Source organism: Hyla sarda, unplaced genomic scaffold (genome assembly GCF_029499605.1).
Source record: "Hyla sarda isolate aHylSar1 unplaced genomic scaffold, aHylSar1.hap1 scaffold_3095, whole genome shotgun sequence".
In the NCBI taxonomy this organism is placed as follows: domain Eukaryota; kingdom Metazoa; phylum Chordata; class Amphibia; order Anura; family Hylidae; genus Hyla; species Hyla sarda.
The window spans coordinates 3,202-24,039 of NW_026609819.1; the positions used below are offsets into that span (position 1 = coordinate 3,202).

At 42.8% G+C, this 20,838-nt stretch overlaps 1 protein-coding gene across 1 annotated transcript; it reads right to left on the bottom strand.

The window, feature by feature from the left end:
- Positions 1 to 1,916: 1,916 nt before the first annotated feature.
- Positions 1,917 to 15,702, bottom strand: LOC130328547 (intermembrane lipid transfer protein VPS13B-like). Its single transcript, XM_056553469.1, has 8 exons — positions 15,514 to 15,702; positions 13,394 to 13,540; positions 11,210 to 11,493; positions 9,458 to 9,585; positions 8,803 to 9,002; positions 6,584 to 6,702; positions 2,742 to 3,568; positions 1,917 to 2,032 (listed from the first exon to the last, which is right to left on the bottom strand). Exons 1-8 carry the CDS (start codon positions 15,700 to 15,702, stop codon positions 1,917 to 1,919), a joined length of 2,010 nt encoding a protein of 669 aa, XP_056409444.1.
- Between the last annotated feature and the right edge of the window lie 5,136 nt (positions 15,703 to 20,838).

Genomic DNA, 20,838 nt, shown 5'->3' on the forward strand with positions numbered 1-20,838 from the left:
CCTATATCAGGTGATGCCGGCATATTCAGATTTAAAGAGACACTCACATAAGAGACACCGCTCTAAAATCTGTATTATTCTATGTTACAATGTGTTTTACTGAGTGCATGTGTATATATATATATATATATATATATATATATATCATACTGCCATAAATATAAGGAATTTGTGCATTTCTAGGGTTATTCGCACTGGGGCCACAGAAAAAGTCAACACAGTGAAACTCATGTTTTGGGCCACAAAGTAGGACTTGGCAATTACAAACAACCTGTACTTCTATATCCTTTTTAAGGTCATGTTCACATCTGTGTTGAGGCCATGTCAGGAACCTTCATTGCAGATTCCATCATATTTGCAACAGCATCATATACCACAATATTCCTTCCATCAAAATGAGGGACACCATAACGACACATAAAAAAAATCACACATCTTCCTTCTAGAATACATTTGAGCTAAAAAAAAAATGTTGTGCAAGTGATGAATTCAGCGCACCAACCAGTGAAACCATTCCCTCTGGAAGCATGTAACAAGGAAAAATAAGGAAACCAATGCAGTAAACATAGAAATGTGCAAAATAACACACTGCACGCACATTTTGCAGGTGAACACCAGTTGATAAATTTCCACCTGAGGCTAGGTTCACACGTGGGAATATGCGTGTGGAATTCCGTTTGGAATGTCTGCACGGAAATTCCGCTGCAGCAGAGTCCCATTGAATTCAACGAGATTTTGCTGCTCAGTGCACACGGCGGAATTTCCGTGCCAGATGTTTCCGGCATGGAAATGTCATTTTCCGTGTCCACACAAACCAATCCATTCTTTGTGCGGAGTGCGCAGAGAATGCAATGGAGTCTATGTGTGGTCCTAGCGCCATCATCATCTGTCTGTGCCCAGCAGTTTGCAGAATGCACCAAGATTATCCATGCGGACATTCAGTCGTGCTAACATAACCTAAATGTCCTGATCTTGTTTCTGGACTATCCCATTACGGTATAGGCCAAAACTAAAACTCCCAAAGGCTGCCCATGCATGCTGGGAGTTGCAGCTGGAAACACACTGGACCAAAATAATTGCCTCATGCGGCAGCAAATTCTGGTGCATTTTTTGTGCACAGTGTTGCATATTAAAGGGGTTATCTGGGGATATATTTTTATTTTACTATTGTCCCAAGCCTGCCTAATAAAACAACAAAAACTTTTACTCATCCTTCTTTGCTCCCTTGTATTTTCCGGTATCAGGGCGCTCTTCCTGCGGCTGGTCTCTGCTGAACTTTGCTTCCCTGGAGCCAGCCGAAGCTGTAGATGTCAAAAATCCAAAAACACAGAGCGCTCCCTGTGTGGAATCAATGATGGAATCGCAGTGATAGAGATCTTGTAGGAAACTCGCTCACCTGGTTTTGTTGTGCTGGAAAGGCAGAACGCTCAGAAGAGTGTATAAAATCTGATAGACAGCAGCGGCTTCCCACACCGCACAATAAGCGTGAAGACAATGGCGATGAGGTGAGGCAGTAGAAGTTGGAACCGCGCTGTCAAGAAAGGAGGTAAGATGGATCCAGGATTATGGTATAAAATACTTTTATTCTGGTAACATGTGCACACAACGCGTTTCAAAACCCATCAGTTTTTTTCATCAGACGTGATCATACTGGAGCCTGGATACAATTTGTACAGGATGTGATCAAGATGTCTAGATCACATCCTGTACAAACTGTATCCAGGCCCCAGTATGATCACGTCTTATGAAAAAAACGGATGGGTTTTGAAACGCGGTGCGTGCACATGTTACAAGAATAAAAGTATTTGATACCATAATCCTGGATCCTTGACAGCGCGGTTCAAGCTTCCACTTCTCCTGCCTCACCTTGTCCCCATCGAAGCTGTAGATGTGACGTCACAGCGCTGCTCAGCCAATCACTCGGGCCAATCCCCCTCAGCCAAAGATTGGCGAATGGCAATGTTTCCACAGCTGTAGAAGCTACGCTCTGCCACTCCAAGGAAAGCAGTGTCACTAGCCGCAGATAGGGCACCTTGGTAACGGAGCAACGAGGGAATGGAGGAAGGTGAGAAAGTTTTTGTTATTTTATTTGGCAGGCTGAGGACAATATTAAAATACAAAATGTCATCGGACAACCCCTTCATGCCACTCCTGCTTAGTCCATGCTATTCTATTGAGGTCTACAAAGTGCCTACAACTCATAGTAAATGTGGCACAAGTCATGTAAGGCTGGGTTCCCATTGCGTTTTCTCCCATACGGGAGCGCATACGGCAGGGGGGAGCTAAAACCTCGCGCTCCCGTATGCCTTCTTATGCGTTCCCGTATATAATTCATTTCAATGAGCCGACCGGAGTGAAACGTTCGGTCCGGTCGGCTCAATTTTGCGCCGTATGCGCTTTTACAACCGGACCTCAAACCGTGGTTGACCACAGTTTTACGTCCGGGGAAAAAGCACATACGGCGCAAAAATTAGCCGACCGGACCGAACGTTTCACTCCGGCCGGCTCATTGAAATGAATTACATACGGGAGCACATACGAAGGCATATGGGAGCGCAAGGTTTTAGCTCCCCCCTGCCGTATGCGCTACCGTATGGGGAAAACGTGATGTGAACCCAGCCAAAGTCAGTGTTTGGTGCATTTGCAATACAAAATCTGCCCCATTATCATATACGAACATCTATCCTGACAATATTGAAACTGTCACTGGAAAAAGCTGGAAATGAGAAACACACACTTACCTGCTCTGAAAAGGGCACCGGCGGCATAATGCATTGCCAGGGCGTGTATGAGCTGTCTGGCGGTGGTAAATATGGGTCCACGTTCAAACATGGAGAAGGATAGTGGAGTGTGATCTGAGGCGATGTACAGCTTCAGAGATGCATGGATACTAACCAGCAGGTTAACTGGCTGCACAGTCAATTTTCGGAGCTTAACTGGACTAACCAATGCCGTTGCATGCTGTCGTACTTGATCGGGTAGTATAGCAGGAAACTTAGATCCAATGAACTTGACTTGACTTTCCAGTGTTTTGTTATCTGGCAGATATGTGTCGAACAGGGTTTTTACATAGTAGACAAACGTGTCCTCCACGTAAAGTCGAGACGGCCTCAGATCAAAACTAAGCTCATTTAGATCACAAACGTCTTGTTCTAAGGAGAATGTGACGAAGAGTTTGAAGAACGAGGTTTCCTTGTATTCCTCCAGCTCTTTGATGGACATGAACAGACTCCCAGCCTTTGGCCATCTGGTGAACTCTATTCTCTCCTCTTGGCAAACCAGAACGGGGAAATGGAAATTAGACTTGCTGTAGAGCTGGTTGTCTATCTGTAAATCGCCACAATACACTTCCAGGCTGTAAAACACTGGTATCCCACAGGTAAGGTCTGTCTGCATCTCTTGGCAGGGCTGCCTGAGATAGCTGGCCACCGGGGTCAGATGGAGGAACACATTGTCCATAGTTAGCCGCATGAGTTCTGAGGAAGCTTTGTAGTTGGTGACGTCATCGTATATGCCCACGCTGAGCTGCGTGATGAATGACTTAAAGACAATGCGCTGACATTGAGTTCTATGAAAGACAAAAAAGCCGGTCACTCCTCTGTACTTCAATATTGTACCATCCACACACATTTAGTAGCAAGACAATGGTATATTTAAGAGGTTTTTATCATAAAGGCAGCATAAAGCTTACAAACCAGGTCCTGTTCTAATGGATGCAGCCCATCCATGTTTTACATGGCCATGGGTACAGATGTCACAGTGTGTTTAATTCAAGAACAATAAAGTTCTGCCCATTAAAAAGTAAAGTGTTCTGTTCTATGAAATGAGGCAGACAACTGCAGGTTGTTTATTTAATACAAGAGGACAGGACTGTTTATGGCAGTGTTTCCCAAACAGGGTGCCTCCAGCTGTTGCACAACTACAACTCCCAGTATACCCAGACAGCCTGTGTCTGACCGGAAATACTGGAGGTTGTAGCTTTGCAAAAGCTGAATATACCCAGGTTGGGAAACACTGGTTTATGGGAACACAATAGGCAATAATTATGTTGTTAGGAATTTGCTCTTGACCTGTCTGTTTTAGTAAAACTTTGTATTCCCCATATAAAATAAATAACAATACTTAGTTCTTCTATCAGTTTTACTTAAAGGGGTCTTCCAGGCCAAAACTTTTTTTTTATATATCAACTGGCTCCGGAAAGTTAAACAGATTTGTAAATTACTTCTATTAAAAAATCTTAATCCTTCCAATAGTTATTAGCTTCTGAAGGTGAGTTGCTGTTTTCTGTCTAACTGCTCTCTGATGACTCACGTCCCGGGAGCTGTGCAGTTCCTATGCGGATATTCTCCCATCATGCACAGCTCCCGGGACGTGACATCATCATTGAGCAGTTAGACAAAAAACTTCAGAAGCTAATAACTATTGGAAGGATTAAGATTTTTTAATAGAAGTAATTTACAAATCTGTTTAACTTTCCGGAGCCAGTTGATATATATAAAAAAAGGTTTTGCCTGGAATACCCCTTTAAACTATGGCTAATCTGCCAATTGGGCGTCACCAGTTGCATACCCCGCACTGTCAGCCTAGACTGGATAGCCTCAGACAATGTAGGGACACAATCCCAACTGATACCACCCAACTGGCTGGGTATATATATATATATATATATATATATATATATAATTTTTTTCCCTTTGTTAAACTTACTTGACATGATAAGTACTGCAGTGTACAGTCTTTTTTTACTCCTAGCAGGCCCTGCCTCCTCTTGGTGTAATAGGAGTACTATAATAGCAGGCCTGGAGGCCTTCTCTAGGTCGCCGGGTGCAATGCCAAAACAACAGCACCCTGCAATCGTGTTGCTGTGGTGACTGGGTGAAGGAGTGTTCCCCGTGCTAGCTGCTTAGATGCTGTGGGTAATAGCTACTGACCATGGCATCTAGAGGGTTAAAAAGTACTTGTTGTAAACAAAAACTTTTTATATGATGTAGATAATACCATTTTATGTATATTTGTAATATACATTGCTTACAAATATGTATATTTTTGTCCCTACAGCTATTGTCCGTGAGTCTCTGTGAGGAGTACAAATACAGGAAGTGAGGGTGGACAAGCAGGGCTCTGTAAACTGAGGACAAGCAGGGCTCTGTAAACTGAGGACAAGCAGGGCTCTGTACACTGAGGACAAGCAGGGTTCTGTAAACTGAGGACAAGCAGGGCTCTGTACACAGAGGACAAGCAGGGCTCTGTACATAGAGGACAAGCAGGGCTCTGTACACAGAGGACAAGCAGGGCTCTGTACACTGAGGACAAGCAGGGCTCTGTACACAGAGGACAAGCAGGGCTCTGTACACTGAGGACAAGCAGGGCTCTGTACACTGAGGACAAGCAGGGCTCTGTACACTGAGGACAAGCAGGGCTCTGTACACTGAGGACAAGCAGGGCTCTGTACACTGAGGACAAGCAGGGCTCTGTACACTGAGGACAAGCAGGGCTCTGTACACTGAGGACAAGCAGGGCTCTGTACACTGAGGACAAGCAGGGCTCTGTACACTGAGGACAAGCAGGGTTCTGTAAACTGAGGACAAGCAGGGCTCTGTACACTGAGGACAAGCAGGGCTCTGTACACTGAGGACAAGCAGGGCTCTGTACACTGAGGACAAGCAGGGCTCTGTACACTGAGGACAAGCAGGGCTCTGTACACTGAGGACAAGCAGGGTTCTGTAAACTGAGGACAAGCAGGGCTCTGTACACTGAGGACAAGCAGGGCTCTGTACACTGAGGACAAGCAGGGCTCTGTACACTGAGGACAAGCAGGGCTCTGTACACTGAGGACAAGCAGGGTTCTGTAAACTGAGGACAAGCAGGGCTCTGTACACAGAGGACAAGCAGGGCTCTGTACATAGAGGACAAGCAGGGCTCTGTACACAGAGGACAAGCAGGGCTCTGTACACTGAGGACAAGCAGGGCTCTGTACACTGAGGACAAGCAGGGCTCTGTACACTGAGGACAAGCAGGGCTCTGTACACTGAGGACAAGCAGGGCTCTGTACACTGAGGACAAGCAGGGCTCTGTACACTGAGCCCTCACTTCCTGTATTTGGACTCCTCACAGAGACACACAGGCAATAGCTGCAGGGACAGCATTTTTTTTAACCCACAAATATACCAATTTTTTTTTATTAAAGTAAATTACAAATATACATATGATGGTATTATCTACACTATATTAAAAGTTTTTATTAATGACAGGTACACTTTAAACATCCAGGATCTCCAAATGCAATGGCTGATCAGCTGTAATTATGGAGCAAGCACAGCTATTGAACCCACTATATACTCCTAACAACGTCATGATGTAAACAGCATGTCATGGATTATTAAGGGGTTAAATCTGTATTTCTTTGGAGCTCTGTACAAAAAAACACTAAAAAAAAACACAACAACAACAACAACACCACCGACTGCTAACAGGATATGTCAACAAATCCGCACAACCTCAAATGACATGATGTAAAAAGGTTGGTCTTCAAGGCTTTTACTGATTTGCTCATAGGCACCATCTCCTTAAGGCAGTAATGTACCTATTAAGACTTGTTAGAACGGGGCCCGCTCTTCCTTCAGGAGCCAAAGTGATGATGATGGCTCCACAATGCTGAATGACATCCACGTAGACGTAGCCGTATCCAGTTAGGAAAACCACCTATTTAAAGGAGAATAAATATGAGTAACGTCTATGGAGGAATTTCACTCAAGAATTTCAGAAGCACGCTCCCCCCCCCCCCCCCCAACAAGATAAGACACATGTTGTTAATTTTCCCAGGCCGAATGGCTATCCCCGCAGATGTCTGTGATAGAATAGGCTTCTGAAATGTCACAAATTATACACATTTATTTTATTTGATAGCCCCAACGCTGCAATTTGCTGCAAAGCAGGAGAGATAAAACAACAGCTACATCATGTAGGAAATATATGGTTCTGACACATACGACCAGATGGTGAAAAGCAAATCCAAATGTAGAAATTATGACAGACGTAAAAGGGAAATATTGTGCTAATATATGTAATGTTCTCTTAATTAATGTAATTATTAAGATATAAGAAGGGGCTATCCTGAGAAAAAACTTATCACCTACAGTGATGAAGCATAACTGTTATTAGTAAAAGATGTTGTAACCCGCTGAAGTGCCTGTCAGTGCGCTCTTCACTCCTTGGCTGTCACTCAAACCTAGCTCATTCACATAGACCTGTGTTTTCCCAACTACGGAGCCTCCAGCTGTTGCAAAACTACAACTTCCAGCATGCCCGGACAGCCAAAGGCTGTCCGGGCATGCTGGGAGTTGTAGTTTTGCAACAGCTGGAGGCATCTGGGTAGGGAAACACTGACAAAGACTATAATGTAATAACTGAGTAGGACGGTAAAACGGGCCAGGCATTGCAGCATGCTATTGCGCATGTTAACTTGTAATAAATCACGATTGCAGTGAGTCTCAGGACTTAGACTTGTTGCGATCTAACCTTTTGACACATCTGAACGACACGTAAAAAGTTTTTACAAATTACACTGATGTTTTAAAATAGGTGTTATGGGTCTGACGGCTAGGTCCGCTGCTAGTCACGAGAACAGGGGTCTTTTTAACCCTTTAGTAAATTGAGCAAGTGCAGTGCAATGAGCAAGCGAATTGAGCATGCGCACGGTGAATTGAGCATTGAGCATGCGCACAGTGAATTGAGCATTGAGCATGCGCACAGTGAATTGAGCATGCGCAGTGTTGCTTCATTCACTCTCTATAGGACTTACAGAGATAGTCAAGAGAACAGGGGTCTGTTGTTCCCTTAGATAAATTAAGCATGTGTAATGAATTGAGCATGCGCAGTGTTGCTTCACTTTCTATAGGACTGACAGAGAGAGAGGATTCCAGCACTAAGCTACTTTCACAGCTCCATAACTAGTTCCCAGTTCATTTATTGCCTTATAGTTAGTCGCTTTTAATTTTATTTGTATCCTAAGATTATGTTCACACTAAGGAATTGATGAGGAACCTTTTAGGTCAGAAAATTCTGCACGTCTGTCATCTTCTGCTTAGCGCAGAATTTGCGTGAAATTTTAACCAGAATTTGAAAAGGAAAATCAGGAGTAGGCTGTGGAGAAAGTTCAGACACTTTGGTGTCAGTTCCGCTCCAAATTAACTTCACCAAGAAAAAGTCCCATTGACTTCAATTGGCTTTTACCCGCTAATTCCGCCAAAAGCATAAACATGTTCAATTTTCTGTCAGAATGCAATTTCATGTCGGAAATTTATCAGTACAAACAGAGAAGAAGAAAGACCATTAAAGTCAATGGAACTTTTCAATTGGAGCTGAATACTGGTGTGGAATTACGCAAGTTAATTCCTTAGTGTAAACATACACTTATAGGCAGGGGTCAAGTCCTGGAAAAAAAAAGTGCTGGTCCTGCAGGACTCCAGCTAATGGTAACGGTGTTCCTGCTGTAAAAAAAAGGGCAGGAACTCAGTTCCCGCGTGTTCCTGCAGGACTTGAGCCCTGCTTACAGGTATTTGTCTTCACACTGTTTAGCAAGAGGGAGGATATCTTATGAAGACCCTCTGCCCCTAGACTGACAGTTCATCACAACACTACTAGGTGGAGACGGACCGGGTGTAACATTAGCACTGTAAACCTGACAAGCACTGAAAATTTTAAGGGATTTAAAGATACATTAAACTTTGGAACAAATGACAAATTCTGCATTTTTGGGGGGGACAGTTACGTTGTCAATAGTAAAATGATCTGTAGTGATACCTGTGTGCCCTGGTTGTTGATATCGATCAGGTCGCTCCATTCCACAGCTGACTCCTCACACGATAAGACTTTCAGGTAGATCCCGGGAAGGGAATCTCTGGTCTTGCAGTCTGGAAAGCTGGAGACTTGATGATACATTTCGTGGTGCACAGAGCATTCTGCGGGGATTTTTCGACAATAAACCTCGAACTTTGGGGTTTCTGAAAAGAAAGATAAGAAGTAGGCTGTATTCATTCTTAAGGAAAAGGGTACAATGGATAAAAAAAATTAATTTATTGGTAATTACGGTATATTCTATGCAGAAAAAAAATAATTTCATGAGGTTGATACTTTACATGATACTTTACAATAACTCTTCAAATTTAATATAAGATAAACTTGATTTTTTTTTTCTTTTTTTTTGGGGGGGGGGGGGGGGGGGGGGGTAAAAAGTAAAAACCTTTATGTACCGGACAGAATAGGCTAGGTCGGTGTTTCCCAACCAGTGCGCCTCCACCTGTTTAAAAACTACAACTCCCAGGGAAACACAGGTTGGAAAACACTGGGATAGGATATCTATTATACAGTGGTGGTTCACAGAGGATTCTACACAGGTATTGTTTTGCCGTGTACTCCTAGATATATGTGGTGTATGAGGATTTATTGAAATCCATACCTTTAATATTCTCTTTTAGAAGTAACGAAACCGTGCACCTGTTACGAATAATCACACGAGGGCTTGGGTCTTCGGTAAGTGTTATGTAAGTCACGCCAAAATGTTCCTGATAAGTCAAAACCAGTGCCCTGGTGGGAAAAAGTTAATCAGGTTGATTTAAATAGAATAAAAATACATTTCAATAACAAAAAAAATAAAAAATTAAGGAATTTAAGTTTTTTCTGAATTCTGAAATTGCAAAAAGAAAATAAAACAAAAAATAGCAAACAAAAACAAACAAAACATCCTGTCCTTTATTTGCTTATTTGTTAAATTTTTTAAATATATCTATTTCTTTCAATTTTCTGGCCTTGACAGAAGGAGCCTTGTGGCCCACAGTATGATTTGCACTGTACAGAAAGGGACCCTGTAGTGGGCATCAATGGATTATAAGTCTTCACGTCTTTATGAAACATTATCCCTTTAGGGGCACACTGACTGACAAGCACTATTTTTGGGGATAATGTGGCAGGAACCTTAATTCACACCTCTGCTGCAGCAGAATCTCTTTTTGAAGAAGCACCTTATGTTATTCAAGCAGTTATTAGCATGAAGATATTGCTAATTTTTAGAAAAGAAGTTTTGCACATGTATTATAAGGAGTATTTTATAAATCATTAAAAATCTTAGAAGTCGCCTGCGAGTTTTATGACAGAGCCTGCGGCATTTTGCTTTATAGGGTCACAGAACTTCTCTGCACTTTCTAATATTCATATCATTTACAGTGGAGGGTAAATGTTTCCATATATAATTGACAGTATTTCTAGTATTTTCATGTTCGTCACCATAATGTTACCAATGTGCCAGAGGCCAACCGCACTACAACACAATTGGGTTCACTGACAATGCACATTTATGGCCACAATTATTATTGATCATATTCCACTATTCCTGTGTTTAAAGGGGTTATCCAGCACAAGGTGACTTTAGTAATTAAGTGTCATACAGTAATGGACATGCTTACTTAGGATCTGTGTTTGTGATGGTGGTAAGTGGCTGTGTACTGTGTCCTTCATTACGCTGCTGACTTGTTTTTGGGAACTGGCAAATTCTGGTTTCTGTGGCCTCCCTCAAACTACAATACTCAGGATCCTTTGTTTCAAAGTAGGAGGTGACTTATTTCCCTCCCACACATGGGTCGCCTGACCCATTGCAGCTCAGCCAGGCTCCATTTGATCACATGACTTGCCCGACATCACTTGACACACAAGCTGTGGATCTGGGTGATGACGAATGCACGTACATGTGGGCTGGTAACGTCACCAGGGGACTGGCTTCCCATGCACACACGAGTGAAGCAGCCAAGCCCTCTTTTAACACCTGAGTTGTGATGTATTGTTTCTGGCCGCACAGCAAGCTGGGAAAGGTCCGTGACAACACTCATTTTGTATGCTGCAAAAAATAGCCTTCCTGGGAAAAGGAAGACAAGAAAATTCGATCCGAGCCACCAAATACAGGTGAGTGAACTAGACTAACTTTGTATTAAATTGTACTAAAGTAGTAACTAGACTAACTTTGCTGCCCGTTTCACATTCAAGAAAACAAAAAACAAATATCCCTTTAATAACTTAAGGCTATGTGTGGTTAGCAGTTCATAACCGCAAACAATTGTGCAAATTTTTTAAAGGCCCAATGGCTATTACACAGGAATAACTGATGCATTGCCCTAAAATCCAAGCTATATTTTGCACACTATTACTAAACATGTCGTACTTGGTGCACAAGTCGTTCCCAGCACACAGTTCTAAAGGAACAGCCACACTTTGCCTCGGATACTCCAAGCGGACAATGGCGGGCAGACTCCAGCAATCTGGACTTCCGGCGGCTGCGTTGTGGCACAGGCTGAGCAGCATATATTTCTGCAGAGGAGGTGGTTCTCCTGTTGAATGACTGTTGTCTGACACAAGATCCCAGCAGGGAATGGTGTTGTACTTGGCGACGGGAAGTTCCCCAACTGGGCCGATGCTGAACACAGTGCTGTCTGGTACAGGAACATACTTTAAAAGAAAAAGGGGGGGGGGGGGGGGAAACAAAAAAAGATAAGCTTGATTAAAAGAAACAGATGATTCAGTCCACGGAGGTTTGACTTATTATGAGTTGGACATTTGAAGCCAAACATTGGATAGTTGAAGTACAGCCAGATTTCCAACACAGAGCACAAAGATATCATTTTTCCTTGGGCTTTAAACATAGTTCACAGAGAGGTCTCGCTGCAATGTATTTGACTTAGCAACAGGTGAAAAGTCGATATTTCCCCCCCCCCCCCCCCCAAAGTCTTTGTGGTCACAGAGCACCATGGACAGTAAACAGCAAACATGAAACTAGAACACAACTCCCAGCACTATGCATTTGTTGTCCCTCTATGACCCATGCTTTACCTTATTACATAGGACACAGATCAGATATAACCTGAGTATTTTCTAAACAGGAAATTAATGTTAAAATAACTTGCTTTGACCACAAAGTACATATTAAAAGAAGAAAAAGTGCTCTTTTTATGCACAGTACAGTCTGGGCCTGGCTTGGTTTGTCCTTGCATCTACCAGGCACATGTACATCATAGGAATTCTTAAAGTATCTAATAGGTGCATGGAATTAAGGAAAAAAAATCATATATATTATATTTTCAAGCTGAGAGAAAATCTTAACATTTTGTGAATTTCATCTTTCATCTTTACTGGTATTTAAACTTATTTTCTGAGTTATCTACGTAAAACTTCACAATATCCATCACGTGTGTATGACCAGACTAAACACTTAAAATATAGATATCTTTATTGATTAAAAAAAATTAAGATTAAAGTTCCCCATGCACATTAGATAAATGTTGGCTGAATCCTAATTCCAGCTATCTATCCTGACAGCCCCATAACTGGCGGCATGCTCAGCTAAAAGTTCTTATCTACTTCAATGGACAGAGTGGAATAAGGGGCAGCTTATCTCCTTGATTTAAAGAAGAATTTGCATATTAAAACTCAACAGGCCTGACCCCTTCTTTCCTGCATTAAGACAATAGTTGGCTGTCCCCATAAACATTAGATTGTTGGCCATGAAATTAGCTTGTTGTGTATGGCCAGTTGGTAGAAAAACATGTCTGGTTTATTTCGGGAACAGCTTTGTTCACGGGTTGTGTGCTGTATTGTAACTCAGCCTCATCTAATTAACTAGGGCCTAGTTGCAGTACCGCACACAGTCCATGGGCAAGAGTGGCACCACTGTTTCTAGAAAAAAATCAGTCATGTTTTGTTCATCTAAAAAAGTTTAAGACAAAAAATGATGATAATCTAAGGGCGCATTCATACTATGGAATTTCCGTGCTTAATGCCGCTTAGAAGTTGTTTTGAAATTTCCACTGCTGCAGCTTTCCATTGTTTTCAATGGGATGGATTCTGCTGCATGTGCTTACTGCTGAATTTCTCTGCAGAATTCAAATTCCAGATTTGTTTATTCTTTCGGCAGATCTGCTGGGATATGTATTGCCATCAATGGTGATGACGCATGACTAAGCTGTCGTTGCGCAGAATCAGATGGCGCTTCTGTGCAAGGAATGTCCACCCAGAATTTTTCTGAACAAGGTTGAACAATGTTAGGGGAAAGGTGACAATGGCAAACTTCCATTACTCCAATGGCCTGAACATAAACACACAAAATAGGATATGGAATTAAAGAGATTGACCAGGAATAGGAAAACAGAAAAATGCCAACATATCTTCTGCAGGTTGTGTGTGGTATTACAACTTGGCTCCATTCACTTCTATGGAACTCATCTGCAAAACCCCAAACAACTTGAGGATAGGGGCGGCACTGTTTATGGAAGAAATTGGCTCTGGTTTTCTAATACTGGAAAACCCCTTTAATGGATGGATGGATGGAATACACAAGATCTCGGGTACTTACCTCTTCATCAGAATGCTCTTGTGGGACAGACATCTGTGGGCTGTAATAAATCTTCATTGAGGTGTTGTTTATGAGCACGGTCTTGTCTTCAATCTGTAGTATCTGGATTCCATTGCGAACCATAGATGAAATGCTGAACTGGCAAAGCTAAAACAGACAGCAGTGTATTAGCGGAGAAGCATAGGGGAATATAATTCAATAGCACTATGTCAGATACCATACAATAATAACCTACAAAACTGACAATCCAAAATTCTAAACTTTATTTATATAATTGCCACAACAATACAAAAAGACAAGGACCCCACCCCTAAAAATCCCCCCCTTAAAACACATATACCCCAAACACCAGCAGAAACCACCCCTCAGAATATACTGGTCATAAATGCCCAATGTACACCGATCTGTAACAAAACAATATAATGCAACGCTATATAGGGTTTAACAGATATAATTACCTAATTGCGACATCCGCTATTCCGGGGTACACCCTGCCGCACCCCCACACGTGTTTCAAGATTGTTTTCCAGCATCCCGAGGAAGAGACTGAGGACTCGCTGCCTTAAATACCTGCTCCGTACTTCCGCTCATGAGGCCACCCTGAAGTCGGGCAGCGTGGTGGAATGGCGGTAATCGGAACAGGTATTTAAGGCAGCGAGTCCTCTGTTCTCCAGCCTCCTGAGGAAGAGACTATCTTGAAACACGGGGTGCGGCAGGGTGTACCCCGGAATACTGGATGTTGCAATTAGGTAATTATGTCTGTTAAACCCTATATAGCATTGCATTATATTGTTTTGTTACAGATCGGTGTACATTGGGCATTTATGATCAGTATATTCTAAGGGGTGGTTCCTGCTGGTGTTTGGGGTATATGTGCTTTAAGGGTGGGATGTTTTAAGGGGTGGGGTCCTTGTCTTTTTGTATTGTTGTGGCAATTATATAAATAAAGTTTAGAATTTTGGAAGGTCAGTTTTGTAGATTATTATGGGAATATAATTCCCCTTATGATGGATATAGAAAATAATGGTATGACATTTCTTCTCCAATAAATTTGTGGTATAGCAGAGCTCAGGGTGGACATACAGATATTAAGCACTACTATAGGTGAAGATCTTTACATACAAATCCTAAATCATCCAAAATCTGTTTATACTCCAGAACTGTATTCTTCAAAGCTTAAATCTCTTCCATTCTTGAACAGAGCTGGCTCCAAATAAATGCATTCTGGTTGGGACACTGTACAATAATCTGGTATACGTAAAGCTGCCCCATTAGGGTATGTTCACACACTGCAAATCTGTGGTATATCAGTTGCAGAAAATCTGCAGTGATTCTGCACTAAGACAAATCAGTGTACTTAAAATCAATGGCAGGTCTGCTGCAGAAAATCAACAGCATGTGAAAATAACCCTTAATGTACACATGTTCAGCCAGATTATAAAAAAATTGTTGCATATTTATATGACATCACTTATATGCTGCATACTTAAATCTGCACCAATAAATTCTAAAGCATGTGGATAAGGTTGTATCGGAGGCAGATTATCATTGAACATGATGTATATCAAGGCAGAAAAATCCATGTCAAATGAACATGGCCTACTAAAGTACAAGACTGAGGCAATCGGTAGACAGGATAGGCAGCTACCTGGAGCAGTGGCTTCCAACCTTTTTGTGCCCGAGAATAACTTGGCAACTCATTCCAAAGAATCTTGATAGTAGAGAAAGGAGAAATAACTCACGGCACTCGAAGATCATGCTTCTATCTTTTATTCCACAAGAGGTATCTTCACATATTGGGAGGGGGTGGAAGTGAAACGGGACTCATTCCAAAGAATTGTACGGGCCATAACAACAATTTGCAGAATTTCTGCTGCAGGCATTCCACTGAGGTGAAATAGCTATAATTCATGCATAATTTTCATGCAGAGTTTCGAGCCTAATAGTGCCCTATTGGTGCTTCCATAAAGTAGTTAGGCTTCCTCTCTGCCCCCATACAGTAGTAGGCCGCCTCTGTGTCCCCATATAGTTGTAGGCTTCCATACTGATCCCATATAGTTGTAAGTTCCAATAATACCACTTAAATGCTTCACTGCTCTTTGGTTACGGGGGGCCCATACCAGTCGGTCCCTGGTCTGAAGGAGTAGTGGAGCATCGAAGCAAACGCGGTAGTTATCATCCACAGCAGCTTGGTGCCCGCGCTTCCTCCTGCTCGGCTCTTCGGGGGCAGTGATGTCAGCTAGTAGCATCAGGCACGGCTCACTTAAAGTGGCCACTTCAGAAGCAGTGACCTGTGACTGTGTGGCCATTGCAGATTTTTTCCGTGTACCCCCTGGAGAAATGCTAAGTACCCCTGTGGGGTACACATACTCTGTCTTGGGAACCACTGATCTAGAGCGCAGCTGCCTCCCCTACCTAAGGGTGCCTTACTGTGACTGTGCCATTACTCGACTATGCCATCAATGTTGGTTAATCAATACAGTTTTTCCTTCAGGTGCCAAAATAATCAGATACTGTGGACTAATATCAGCATTACAATATATCTGGATTTTTACACAATAGGAAAGCTAAAACAGTCTTCTTTATAAAGCTACTGGCACAATTTTCGAAATGCACAGGTGACCAAGCAACTAGCAGTGTGAACCAGACTTACAATGAACTCGGAGAACAACGACTGCAAAAGTAAAAATACCGGAAACCAGGAACATATAAAAATACATTTGGAACTAATAAAATATGCAACTGAGGCTCATACATAAAACCAGGCAACGCTAAAAACACAACTAGCTCTGCAGCATGTGCCTGATACTGGCACGCTTTCCATATACACATCTCTGGTCACCGTAACCTTAAAAAAAACGCCCTCTAATTGTTCTATAAACCGTAATGAGATTTAATTTGGGCTATAAAGTCAAATTGTTTTCTGTAGTCACCAAATTATGGTTCCCTCCGAGCCAATTCCGAAATATAGGTAGATTATTAATTTACAAGACTAATTTGATTTCTGACTTGAAAGGAGCCGGGTAGTTAGGAATGATGTTTTAGGTGTATTGTGTCCCGCAAAAAGAAATATAAAACTAGCATAGCATGCACCATTTAGTTACAATGTTGTTCCATGGCTCAGGAATGTTGGAGAATGGCCCCAGTTGTACTAAGCATTAAAATAATACCAATAAGAACATAGAAAAAAAAAATGGGCTAATGCTGCAAAGAAGTACTAATGGGACCTGGCCAAGTGCTGGGCTCCATTATTATAGTTTAAAGATTATAAGTTTTAATGCAGTATAAAATCTTTAGATATCAAAAATATTTGTATTTTAGATTTCATTTCATATTATACAAAAGGCCCATTCACTACAATAGTCAGGTTCAGAAGAGCACCGCGCGTTTAATATGCACGATTGACTAATGCAGTGTTTTCCAACCAGTGTGCCTCCAGCTGTTTCAAAACTACAACTTCCAGTATGCCCGGACAGCCTTCGGCTGTCCAGGCATACTGGTAGTTGTAGTTTTGCAACAGCGGGAGGCACACTGGTTGAGAAACGCTGGGCTATAATGAGTGAAACGTGTATCCAGCACTCTGGGAACCATGTTGCATGTTTGACTATACACAGGTCATTCTCCTTGATAGAATACAATAATTATTTTTGCTTTTTTTCTCTCGTTTTTATCAAGTCTCAGAAACATATCAGGTTTTTAGGGTCCCTCAGCTTTCGTTTCTACATTACTCCGATATTAAAAGTATTAACAGAGAGAACTGGCAGTAATAAACTAGTGCAAGTGGTAATCCTGGGAAGATACATGTTGGAACATCCTTCTTTATCAGTCTGACTAACATTAGGTTATCTCTATGGCATCCACCAGCCCTATGTTATACCTGTCAGATTACATAAAATGGGCAGGATTCCATTCTCTTAAAGGGACACTGACAGGAGGATCACCAGTGCCAACCTGAACATACAGGAATATAGGGGGAGATTTATCAAAACCTGTGCAGAAGCAAAGTTGCCCATAGCAACCAATCAGCTTTCTTCTTACATTCTTAACCAGGCTTCTGAAAAATGAAAGAAGCAAGCTGATTGGTTGCTATGGGCAACTGGGCAACTTTGCTTCTGCACAGGTTTTGATAAATCCCTCCCCCCATAGTTCTGGTGACCATCTGACCTTATCCAAATTTGTCCAGCCATTCTGGAGATATGAACAAAAAATGGTATACATGCTAATTTTCATAAACTAGCAAGAAAAATGGTGCTAGTGATCCTCCTGTCAGTTTCCCTCTTAGGCCCCGTTCACACTACGGAATTCTCGCGGCTGAATTCCGCGAGCGGAGATTCCACCTGGCGGCCGCCGCCGGAGATGCTTCGGCACTAGGGCCGCGGGGCACTGAGCCATCACCATTGACGGCTATGCAGTGCTCGCGGAATCCGCGCAAAGAATGAACATGTTCTTTCTTTGTGCGGACCACTTTCAGCGGCGGAAATGTCCGCCGCTGAAATTCCGCAGTGTGAACGGGTCTCGCGGAGGAGGAGACACTGGAAGACGGTGTTTATGGACCTGGGAGGCACCAATGAAGTTACAAGTGGAACCGGGGTCCAAAAGAGCAGAATCGACGAAAGACATCTTGGCAGAGGAAAATACTTGAAGCGGGGTGGACAAGTGAGGAGAGGTAATATTCATATCTAGGGAAGCCACTCCTACTTTTCCAAGTTGAGAGCGTTCTCCCAGATGCGGAGGACGTACAGAACAGTCTTTGAGAAAGTGCTCCGGACTGGCACAATATAGGCAAAAATTTTCATTGCGTCGGCAGCATTTTTCCTGTTGCGTTAAGTGAAAAACGGTCCTCTTCGACAGGAGGCAAGAAGACAGTAGAGGTGGATGTTGGAAGACGAGACGAGGTAAATGCTATGTTCGGGCAGGTTCTTTATCCAAAGGAAGTTCCTCCTGCCTCTCGGCAAAACGCACATCAATTTGAGTGGCTAAATGGATAAGTCCGCTTAAGTTAGCCGGAGAATCTCGTGCAGCGACAGCATCCTTGATTCGAAAGGAAAGTCCTTTTTTAACCCCTTAAGGACCAAGCGTTTTTCAGTATTTGCACTTTCGTCTTTTTCCTCCTTACATTTTAAAAATAATAACCCTTTCAATTTTGCACCTAAAAATCCATATGATGGTTTTTTTTTGCACCACCAATTCTACTTTGTAATGACAGCAGTCATTTTACCCCAAAATCTACGGCGAAATGGGAAAAAAAAAAATCATTGTGTGACAAAGTTATAGAAAAAACGCCATTTTGTAACTTTTGGGGGCTTCCAATTCTATGCTGTAAATTTTTTGGTAAAAATGACACCTTATATTTATTTTGTAGGTCCAAACGATTAAAATGATACCCTACTTATATAGGTTTGAATTTGTCGTACTTCTGGAAAAAATAATAACTAAATGCACGAAAATTTATAAAAGTTTAAAATTGTCATCTTCGGACCCCTATAACTTTTTTATTTTTCACGAACTGGGCGGTATGAGGGTTCATTTTTTGCGCCATGATCTGAAGTTTTTATCGGTACCATTTTTGTATCAGGGGGTGATTCTGATTTTTATTACCTTTTTCTTTTTAAACTTTTTTTTATGCAGTGTTATAGCCCCCTCCATTGGCTATAAAACTGCATGCACTGATCTCTTACACTGTTCGATGCATTGCCATAGGAATAAATATACGTCCGTGGTGGTTAAGATGTTAAAGGTAGCACACAAGGCCTCGTCGTTCCAAGAAAGTTCAGAGGCAAGAGTGCGGAACTGAGCCGTGTATTTGCCAACGGAGGTGTTCTCTTGGCAGAGGTTCAGTAGAGCCGTCTCGGCAGAGGAGGCTAGTGCGGGTTCTTCAAATGCATTGCGGAATCCCGCATTTCTGGAAGGCAGGTTCAAAGAGACCGGATCTCTACGATCCCAGAGAGGAATAGCCCAGGCCAAAGCTTTTCCAGACAGTAGACTGAACACAAATGCCCCTTTAGCACGCTAAGTCGGGAATAGATCCGCCATGAGTTCTAGGTGGATAGAACTCTGTCACAAAGCCTCTACACAGCTTGGGGACAAACTAAGCTTGGTCCCAGGAGAAGCTGCAGACACAGGAGGAGGCTCAGGAACAGGTGGCTGCTGCTGTTGCTGTTGTTGCCGCTGAGCGGCAAGAAGCTGTTGCACCATGGCTGAGAGTTGATTCAGTTGTTGCGCCTGACGGGCTAACTGCTGCGACTGTTGAGCTACGACGGTGGGAAGATACGAGACATCTGGCAAAGGCACCCCAGCGGAACCCATGGCCGGATCTTACTTTAACGGGACACGGCAGGTGGTGGATCCTCTGGGCCTGTGTGGATGATGATGTGAGCTGTGCCTGGGAGTGGAGTCTAAGGTGCCGCTTGTTTTTACCAGAGCCCGCCGCAAAGCAGGATGGTCTTGCTGCGGCAGGCGGCACCCAGGTCGCTACCCCTGGCACGACTCGTCCACACAGGTAGCTGGGAGATGGCGTGGCACAGAAGGAGACTGGCAGGAAGTGGCAGGACGTGGCAAGATGGCAGTAGGTCAGGGCAGGTAACACAGGAGCAGGGAAGGTAGCAAGGAACAGGTACACGGTTACAGGGACACAGACTTTCACTATGGCACAAGGTAGCCAAAGAAACCACAGGGAACGAAGGGAGGAGCTGATATTTAAGGACAGGTGACAGGTGTAGACACGATTAAATGAGAGGACACAGAGAGGCAGAAGATGAGGGAGGTGAGTGACGGGCTGGGATTCACATATGGGCGCATCCCGTGATGCGAATCCCAGCTCCGCTGGCAGTGGGGACATGAGCAAAGAGTGCTCATGGCCGGCGTGTCCAGCCGGAGTGCAGGAGTTTCAGTGATTTCATGAATATTTAGAATATAGCAATATATATTCGTAATGACGAATATTTGTGGGGTTTTTTCCCCTCACAGTACACATCCCAACAATGATGTGTTACTGTGTAAAAAAAAATTGATCATCCCTCCCTGCTTCCAGATTGTGGTCCAAAGAAGGCTCCAATATTATTTACCGTGTGAGTCGGTGTGGAGCGAGAATAATTCGTATATGCAAATATTCACGAATATCTGCACTTCCAGAGGAAACTGATCCCTCCCTTCTTTTAGGTGAAAGATATAATTGCGCATGAGCACTATGCGAATTTCATTACGAATTTTCAAATGGAAAAAAAGGTAATGAACATAGCAAATATGTGAATTTCTCAAACATAGGATGAATATTTGTCCATATATTTCGAATATGGCCCCTGCCACTCATCACTAATATACAGCAGCAAATACGCACAAAATTTGACACTTGTGACCCTACCCATAAGAGGCATTCCAGGTCTAACCTTTTGGCCCCCAAATGATCCTGAGAATGAAAAGTCTGAAGTCCCTTTGATATTTCTCCA

Excerpts from the sequence above, each read along its gene's own strand:
- LOC130328547 (XM_056553469.1), bottom strand. The coding sequence starts at position 15,702 with ATGGCCACACAGTCACAGGTCACTGCTTCTGAAGTGGCCACTTTAAGT. Across the intron at positions 13,541-15,513 it reads TTCAGACCAGGGACCGACTG|CTTTGCCAGTTCAGCATTTC; the intron begins GTATGGGCCCCC and ends TGTCTGTTTTAG. Across the intron at positions 11,494-13,393 it reads AAGAGCATTCTGATGAAGAG|TATGTTCCTGTACCAGACAG; the intron begins GTAAGTACCCGA and ends TTTCTTTTAAAG.